This window comes from Corythoichthys intestinalis, chromosome 20 (genome assembly GCF_030265065.1).
Source record: "Corythoichthys intestinalis isolate RoL2023-P3 chromosome 20, ASM3026506v1, whole genome shotgun sequence".
NCBI lineage: Eukaryota > Metazoa > Chordata > Actinopteri > Syngnathiformes > Syngnathidae > Corythoichthys > Corythoichthys intestinalis.
The window spans coordinates 36,079,025-36,088,973 of NC_080414.1; the positions used below are offsets into that span (position 1 = coordinate 36,079,025).

At 38.7% G+C, this 9,949-nt stretch overlaps 1 protein-coding gene across 1 annotated transcript; it reads left to right on the top strand.

Moving 5' to 3' along the window:
- The first annotated feature begins 791 nt into the window (after positions 1-791).
- On the top strand, positions 792-9,602 carry LOC130908546 (uncharacterized). Its single transcript, XM_057824087.1, has 4 exons — positions 792-1,117; positions 1,198-1,253; positions 1,509-9,001; positions 9,257-9,602. Exon 3 carries the CDS (start codon positions 2,805-2,807, stop codon positions 8,520-8,522), a length of 5,718 nt encoding a protein of 1,905 aa, XP_057680070.1. The 5' UTR covers positions 792-1,117; positions 1,198-1,253; positions 1,509-2,804; the 3' UTR covers positions 8,523-9,001; positions 9,257-9,602.
- Positions 9,603-9,949: the final 347 nt, after the last annotated feature.

The window sequence follows — 9,949 nt, forward strand, 5'->3', positions numbered from 1 at the left end:
TTAAAGTCATTTATATGAGGGACTGGAGATCCGCAATGATGATCCAGTGCACGATGTGGAGCAAAATACTTTCTCTTGACAGTTGCTGTTTTGCAAGGGTGTAGGTTTGATCTCAATATTGGTAGGGATGATATACGGTAACAGCACAACCTGCATGTACACTTTTTGCTGGGGACGGGACATTAATGAGACCTAACAGACTGGGTGAACGGCGGTCAGGGCTACATTTCTCACTAATAAGAACCTAACTAATTGATAAGCTAATTGATTAATGCAAAATAAATCTGTATTGACTTATACTAACTTTCACACTGTAAGTTTACAATATAACGTGTTAATCTGATAATTATTCTTAAATCTAGTCAAATAATTTTCTTCATCTTGTTTAGAGTTTTAAAAGCCAGTTAACAGAATAATGTGTCAGATTGTTCCACTTACTTTTCGGAAATATTACCATTTGTTCTTATTAAGCCCAAAAACCTAAAAGTCGGTAATTTTTCACCTAAGTCATGAAAAAAATGCTTTCAAATAATGTTTTGAACAATATCTGTTCTTGAATTAAGAACATTTCTGACAAACAAGTTTATTATTTTTTTAAAGATTAAATATAGAAGCTTTTTGCTTAAAATAAGTCTGTTAAGCTTATTTTCAGCAAGCTATTTTTCTTGTTTCAAGAAATCTGAATAAAATTTACTTAATCACAGGCAAATAATTTCACTTATCTGTAGTAGATTTACACTTATTCAAACCTTTATTTTTAAAGAAGTACTAAAACATTTTCTAAGTGTAACCCAGAGCAAAATATTGAAGCATTATACCCAATAATGTAGACCAGAGAAAAATATTAAAGCGTTATACCCAATAACAACAATAGAGGGCATGAGCGACACTTGAATGAAGTCAGAGACTCACAACTATGACGTCAGCGCATGCGCACTTCCTTTTGGAACGTTGGCTTTTCTAACTAAGGGGGAAAAGTTTTGTTCGCCCAGAAAGAAATGAGAAAAAGAGAAAAAAAAGCAAATTGACAAATGCATCAACTGTTGCTGTGTGGCGTCTGTTGCGTGAAGCGAATTCAGACGGTCACGTGGTGAAAATATTGAGCAGAAACCACTCGGTAAGATGTGGAAACAATTCGCTAATTCGCTAATGCTAAATTTGCATTCATGGCTAACTGCTAGCGCCTTATTCATGCAGGCCAAAAGCCTTGTGTGAGAAGAAGAGGACCAGGCGTCGTCAGTTAAGACTATTCGGTGAGATAATTTTATCAAAATATACTGCTGTTTGAAATGGTATAAACTATAGTTCCATTTGAAAGGAAAAGAAATGTAATTATTAATGTTGTTTAATGGAAATGTCATTTATTGCGTACAAAATGCTTTGTAAATGACTAGAAGTATATTCTTGAGTGTTTACACTCAGTAGTGTTTGAAAAAGTTGTACAACAAAAATGAAACTGAAACATTGAAACTGAAAAGATTGTAACCCAAGACCTGTGTTAAATACAGGTCAGGTTTTTTTTCTGATTGGAAAAAAAAAGAAAGATCATCAGATTGGATTCAACGATGGCGAGCTAACCCAGAGTGATTTGAAGAACCAAGAACATCGAAAATTCTGGAATAACAGACGGACTGTCTGTGTGGTAGGATTGTATCAGTCATCGGACTGATACATACATTTTTTTCTTCGAAAAGAGTGCACTCCAACGAACATTGAAAACTACTGCAATAGTATAAACTTGAGACATTGAATTAGTTGCGATTGCAACTAATATTCGACGAATTTGACTTTGACAAACACTTGACTGAGACCCAACACGACTGTTTTTTCTTGTTAATTTTATAGTGTGTTAAATAATAGTTCATTGTGTGTTTTTGTTAAAATTGTTCATTGTGTTGTTCATTAAAAATCAACAAAAAAGCATTCCAATTGCCTAAACCTGATGTTAGATGTGGTTATCGTAGCCAAACCAAATAAACCGAACCTAGATTGCAGCTCCTATCGGTATACATACACAAGGGTATAGATAGGGGCTACATAAAAAGTGGCGAGCTAGCCAGGAGATACTTTGATACGATTACTGCACTGCATCAGGTTTATGTAATTCTTGCACTCAGTTGAATACTAAACATTTTTTGGGTGTCCTTTAAAAAAAAAAAAAAAAATGGACATCATTGAGAAAGTAAATGTAAAGGTCCCAAATTCTGTGATTATCACTGGTTTGTCTAATACAGTGGTAGATGAGGAGATAATTGATTACTTGAAACAATATGGCGCTATAGAGAGACATATTGTAATTCCGCAGTTGCCGGATCATCTAATAGTAGAGTTCAAAACTGGTGCAGCTGTTGAATTTCTAAAGCTGCCATTTGACAGAACCGCCGAAGCAAACACCACAGTAGTTCACCATGTTGATGCATTAGCCAATACATATTCTAATGAGAAAGGCAATGACATTGCAGACAAATTTTTGTCTGATCTTAAAACCATGGCGAAAATAAGTGGTAAATCATTTGAGAATATTTTGAGAGAGGGCTTAACTAGAATAACGGAAGTTATTGGAGAGTCAAACGAAGAGCCTGCTGATGTTGAAGGACATGAACCTGATACATCCAGAACTATTAGTTCAGAAGTAAATGAGAACATTGCTCCAGCCACAGTAACTTCAGAATCCAACAGAAAACTTCCATCTGAACAGATTATCCCACCAGAAGTGCAACGTAGTTGTCGAACACATTGTCAAAACCCCAGATACCTCTTCGCAGAGTATTTCCACTGCAAGGTTGCGACCATTTTCAGGTAGGATGCCATGTCCAAATTTTGAAGTAGACTATGACACTTGGCGAGATAGTGTTGAGTTTTATTTAGCAGATTCCACAATTTCAGATAGACAGATCGTAAGGAAAATTGTTGACAGTTTATCATCTCCAGCTGCGAGTGTTGTCAAGTCGTTAGGTCCACACTCAAATTCCAGAGCGTATTTAGAACTTCTTGATGCTGCATTTGCTGCAGTGGAGGATAGTGATGAATTGTTCGCAAAATTCCTTAGTCTGAACCAAAATGCTGGTGAAGCAGCATCCAACTATCTTCAAAGACTTCAGAATGTTTTGAACAAATCTGTACAAATGAAGGCAATTTCAGTCATTGATGCAGATAAGCAGCTTTTAAAACAGTTCTGTAGGGGATGCTGGGATAATGACCTTATAAGACAGCTTCAGCTAGAAAGTAAGGTTAAAGACCCACCCAGTTTCTCTGAACTCTTATGGCTGCTGCGCACAGAGGAAGATAAGCAAGCTACAAAAGCCACACGAATGAAACAACATTTGGGCTTCACAAAACCCAAAGCCCAAACCCAAGCTCACAATATCAGTTTTTGTGACAAGACTGATAGCATCTCAACTGCTGAAATGAACAAACAACCTACAGAACTACAGAAAATTCAGAAGCAACTTGTCAGTCTTCAGTCTCAAATTGCAACATTAATGCAACTCAAAGAAAATAAACCTACAATGAACCAAGGAGAGAAAACCAAAAACAAAAAGCCTAGTGACAGGAAGGAATCATCTAGTGTGAAGCAATCTCCAGCCAAACCTAGCTCTGTGTCCAAACGACCAAGACCATGGTATTGCTTTCACTGTGGTGAAGACGGACACATTAAAACATCTTGCAACAATCCTCCCGACCCTGCACTTGTGAATGCCAAGAGACAAGAGCTGAAAGCCAAACAAGAAGCTTGGGAGAAGAGCAACGCAGCAGATAATTTAAACGTAGCTGTTTCCATTGAGGGGCAAATGGGAACAGAAGTGAAAGAAAGTCCCAAAACTAACACTGTGCACAAATCCAGAATTTCACTAAAACAACACCAAACAGTCCAAACAAGAACAATTCCAAAAGGGCTTGTTGGCACCAAAACTGCAGCTAACATTAAAGTCAATGGAATTGAATGTAATTCACTACTCGATACCGGTTCACAGGTCACCACGGTTTCAAAATCGTTTTACAATTTGCACTTGTCAGACCAAATAATGCACCCAATTAGTGATATTCTTGAAGTGGAAGGAGCAACTGGTGATTTGGTCTCCTATGCTGGTTATGTACAGTTAAATGTACAATTTCCTAAAGAGTTCATTGATTGTGAACCTCAAATTCAAACTCTAGCCTTGGTTGTGCCAGATGTTCGCTCCAACAGCGACACTCCAATACTGATTGGAACTAACACTTTAGATCCACTTTATGAACAGTACTGTGACTCCATACCTTCAATTAACCCTTATTGTGGTTATCATCAAGTACTGAGGATTTTACGATTTAGACAGGATCAACAAGATGACCAGTTTGGGTTTGTAAAATTGCGAAGCAGGAAACCAGATGTTATTCCAGCTGGTCAAAAAGTTGTATTAGACGGGTTTGTTAATGTCAGTGGTGTCAGCAATGAAAAATGGGCATTGCTTGAACAACCCACCCTGTCATCATTACCGGGTGGAATCTTTATTGACAGTTGTCTCATTACTCTACCGGCCTGTTTCCCACACAAAATTCCAGTTGTGCTTAATAATGAGACCAACCGTGATATTTCTTTGCCCATTAATTGTGTTGTTGCCAAACTTAGTGTACCCCAGAAAATTACTGACATCCAGAACGTTCCGCTAAGTCAGAAATGTGAAGGAAGTTCTGAAGAGTTTGCTAAACCGACAAATCAACAGACATATGACACATCAGGAAGTCTAAAATTTGATTTTGGAGATTCCCCACTTCCAGAAGAGTGGAAGGCTAGAATCATTAAAAACTTGAATACATACTCTGATGTTTTCTCTCATGATGATCTCGATTTTGGTCATGCAACTAAAGTTAAACACAGAATACAGCTAAAAGAGGATACTCCTTTTAAACAGAGACCTCGTCCTATACATCCTCAGGATTACAACGCTGTAAGACGTCACCTCCAAACGCTCCTAGATGCTGGGGTTATACGCGAATCAGAATCACCATTCTCATCTCCTATTGTTGTTGTAAAAAAGAAGAATGGTGATATTCGTTTGTGTGTCGATTATCGAAAATTGAACAGCCAGACTATCAAAGATGCGTACGCTTTACCTAACCTTGAAGAATCATTCTCGGCACTCAATGGGTCTCAATGGTTCTCGGTTATGGATTTAAAATCGGGCTACTATCAGATAGAGATGGAGGAGAGCGACAAGGCGAAAACAGCATTTGTATGTCCGCTTGGTTTCTGGGAGTGGAATAGAATGCCACAGGGAATAACTAATGCGCCAAGCACCTTCCAGCGCTTAATGGAGAAGTGCATGGGTGACATCAACTTGCGCGAAGTTTTGGTTTTCCTTGACGACATAATAGTTTTTTCAAAAACTTTAGAGGAACATGAGATTCGTTTAGCCAAAGTTCTTGAACGGTTACGAGAAAATGGTTTGAAATTGTCACCAGAAAAGTGCCGTTTTTTTCAAACGTCAGTTCGATACCTCGGACATATTGTGTCTCAAAATGGAGTGGAAACCGATCCAACAAAGATCGAAGCTTTAAAAACCTGGCCGAAACCTCAGACACTAAAGGAACTGAGATCATTTTTAGGCTTCGCTGGGTACTATCGCCGGTATGTGGAGGGATATTCAAAAATCACAAAGCCCTTAACCAATCTTTTGACAGGCTACCCGCCTAGCCGTAAAATGACCAAAGTATATAAAAATGCCGATCAGTACCACGACCCAAAAGGGCAATTTGGAGAAAGATGGACAGCTGATTGTCAAAATGCATTTGAAGACATAATCGAGAAATTAACGTCATCTCCAGTTCTCGGTTTTGCTAATCCCGAGAAACCCTACATCCTTCATACGGACGCCAGCACAACGGGACTTGGGGCGGCATTGTATCAGGAGCAGGATGGGCAGAACAGAGTTATTGCTTATGCGAGTAGGGGTCTTTCAAAGAGCGAAGCCCGATACCCAGCACACAAGCTGGAATTTCTAGCTTTAAAATGGGCTGTTACTGAGAAGTTTCACGATTACCTGTATGGAAATACATTCACGGTTGTAACAGACAACAATCCACTCAGGTACATTCTCACCACTGCAAAGCTAGATGCAACCAGTTACCGTTGGTTGGCCAACCTGTCTACTTACTCCTTTGATATCAAATACCGGGCGGGAAAACAAAACCAGGATGCTGATGGGTTATCAAGAAGGCCACATGGAGAATTGATCAATGACCAAATCTCTCAAGACGAAATAATGAGAATTCGTGATTTCACCTCACACCATTTAGTTTCTGAAGACGTAGTCAAGGCAAGCTGTCAACATCATACTTTGGTACAAGAAGAAGAGCTAGGTCAGTCTCCTTGTTTTATAGAGTCACTAGCACTCCATCCGAATGCTATTCCAGCCGCCTTTGAAGAAGATGGAGAGATATCTGATGAACTTTTCACATTCCCAAAGTATAGTGATGCTGAATTAGCTAGACTACAGCAAGCAGATCCTGTGATTTCTACTGTCATTAAGTCCCTTGAGTCAGGGGATCCCGTACCTGACAGCTTAAAGTTAGAGCTGCCAGAGCTTTGTCTGATGCTTAGAGAGTTACCTCGTCTAGAACTGAAAAATGGACTTTTATTCAAGAAACGGCATTGTGGCAACACAATAGTGTATCAATTTGTTCTTCCACGTGCATTGAGATCATCCATTTTCACTAGTCTGCATGATGAGATGGGTCATCTTGGAATAGATCGTACTCTTGATTTGGTCAGATCCCGGTTTTACTGGCCAAAAATGGCGTCTGAGATTGAGCTCAAAATCAAAACCTGTGCACGATGTGTTAAAAGAAAGAAACAACCAGACAAAGCTGCACCTTTGGTCTCCATCACAACTAGCCGTCCAATGGAGCTAGTCTGTATGGATTTTTTGTCATTAGAGCCAGACAGTCACAACACAAAAGATGTTCTCGTTATTACTGACCATTTTACAAAGTATGCAGTAGCTATCCCAACGAGAGACCAGAAAGCATCTACAGTAGCACGTTGCTTATGGGAACAATTTTTCATCCACTACGGATTTCCCGAACGTCTACTGAGTGATCAAGGTCGTGATTTTGAATCTGTGCTCATCAAAGAACTTTGTACCTTACTCGGTATAAAGAAAATAAGGACAAGTCCATATCATCCACGAGGAAACCCAGTTGAGCGGTACAACCGTACGCTTCTCAGTATGCTGGGAACTCTACAAGAGAAACAAAAGATGAAGTGGCGTGATTATGTGAAACCTCTAACTCACGCATACAACTGCACGAAAAATGACGTAACAGGGTTCACACCCTATGAACTCATGTTTGGCCGGCAACCACGGTTACCGATTGACATAGCTTTTGGGTTGCCAGTCAAGGAGGGTTCCATTCCAACACACGCTCAATATGTGAAAAATTTGAAATCTTACCTGAAATCAAGCTACCAGATTGCGACAGAAAATGCAAATAAAGTGGCTGACAAGAACAAGAAAACCTTTGATGTGCGTATAAGAGAAAGTACTCTAGAGATAGGCGATAGGGTACTAGTGCGTAATGTCCGTCTCAGGGGTAAGAATAAACTTGCTGATCGTTGGGAGTCAACCATTTATGTTGTCCAAAAGAGAGCAAGTGATTTGCCAGTGTATACTGTGTGCCCTGAAGGTCAAGATGGACCAACACGTACTTTGCACCGGGATCTATTGTTACCTTGTGGATTTCTTCCCGAAAATGAGGAAACACTTGCTAAGCCAAAGACTACCACCAAGCGTAGAACAAGAAATGACACGCAAATGGATGATGACCATCAATTTCATTCTCTTGATGAGGATGAAGATGAAATTCAGTTCTGTTCCCCGGACATTGAGACGGTGTTTCACCCTGTCGAACCCATGGTAAAACTAACAATACCAACAAAGGATAGATTAAAACCTGTACCAAACTTGGAAAAAGTACCCGATGTGGAAATGGAAAAATCAATTCCAGTGAAACAACCCAATCTGTCAGAGTCGATCAACACTCAATTCCAAAAATCGGTTGTGGAAGAAAATGGACACTTATCTCACGATTTAGCAGGAGAATGTCAATCACATTCTAATGATTCCGAGCCAAATGAAGAAAATGGAATACAAACTGAAAATCCACTAACCGAAATGGAAGAGAATGTGTTTAGGATTGAAACAGAGGACCTAACTAATGCAAAAGAAAATGAAATGGGAAGCAAAACTGATCAAGTTCTTGTTGACAACTCCTTCCAAAGTTCAGCTGAATTTGCAGAGGTTACACAAGAGAGTATCCCTTTACCTGCAGAAGATACAGGTGAAAGTGATCAATATTCCCAACAATCATTACGCAGATCTGTACGCCAACGAAAACCACCTGAAAAACTTACTTATTCTCAGTTAGGAAAACCATTCCTTTCTTTGATTCAAACTGTTTTCGATGGTTTCAATACAGCATTAGGCGAAATGTTTGAAGAGAGATTGAGAACAGAAGCACATGAAGGGACTCATGTTATTTAAGGGGGGGAGGATGTAACCCAGAGCAAAATATTGAAGCATTATACCCAATAATGTAGACCAGAGAAAAATATTAAAGCGTTATACCCAATAACAACAATAGAGGGCATGAGCGACACTTGAATGAAGTCAGAGACTCACAACTATGACGTCAGCGCATGCGCACTTCCTTTTGGAACGTTGGCTTTTCTAACTAAGGGGGAAAAGTTTTGTTCGCCCAGAAAGAAATGAGAAAAAGAGAAAAAAAAGCAAATTGACAAATGCATCAACTGTTGCTGTGTGGCGTCTGTTGCGTGAAGCGAATTCAGACGGTCACGTGGTGAAAATATTGAGCAGAAACCACTCGGTAAGATGTGGAAACAATTCGCTAATTCGCTAATGCTAAATTTGCATTCATGGCTAACTGCTAGCGCCTTATTCATGCAGGCCAAAAGCCTTGTGTGAGAAGAAGAGGACCAGGCGTCGTCAGTTAAGACTATTCGGTGAGATAATTTTATCAAAATATACTGCTGTTTGAAATTGTATAAACGATAGTTCCATTTGAAAGGAAAAGAAATGTAATTATTAATGTTGTTTAATGGAAATGTCATTTATTGCGTACAAAATGCTTTGTAAATGACTAGAAGTATATTCTTGAGTGTTTACACTCAGTAGTGTTTGAAAAAGTTGTACAACAAAAATGAAACTGAAACATTGAAACTGAAAAGATTGTAACCCAAGACCTGTGTTAAATACAGGTCAGGTTTTTTTTCTGATTGGAAAAAAAAAGAAAGATCATCAGATTGGATTCAACGATGGCGAGCTAACCCAGAGTGATTTGAAGAACCAAGAACATCGAAAATTCTGGAATAACAGACGGACTGTCTGTGTGGTAGGATTGTATCAGTCATCGGACTGATACATACATTTTTTTCTTCGAAAAGAGTGCACTCCAACGAACATTGAAAACTACTGCAATAGTATAAACTTGAGACATTGAATTAGTTGCGATTGCAACTAATATTCGACGAATTTGACTTTGACAAACACTTGACTGAGACCCAACACGACTGTTTTTTCTTGTTAATTTTATAGTGTGTTAAATAATAGTTCATTGTGTGTTTTTGTTCAAATTGTTCATTGTGTTGTTCATTAAAAATCAACAAAAAAGCATTCCAATTGCCTAAACCTGATGTTAGATGTGGTTATCGTAGCCAAACCAAATAAACCGAACCTAGATTGCAGCTCCTATCGGTATACATACACAAGGGTATAGATAGGGGCTACATAAGCAAAAATAATTGTCTGGGTTTTATTAGCAAATTCAAATTGCAATATTTGAACACAAATTTGTATAATAACATACAAAGAAATACAAAATTGTTTATCATCTCTTAATTATCCAGGAATGCAAAATATATATATATAAACATTCGTCTTGATACTACTCA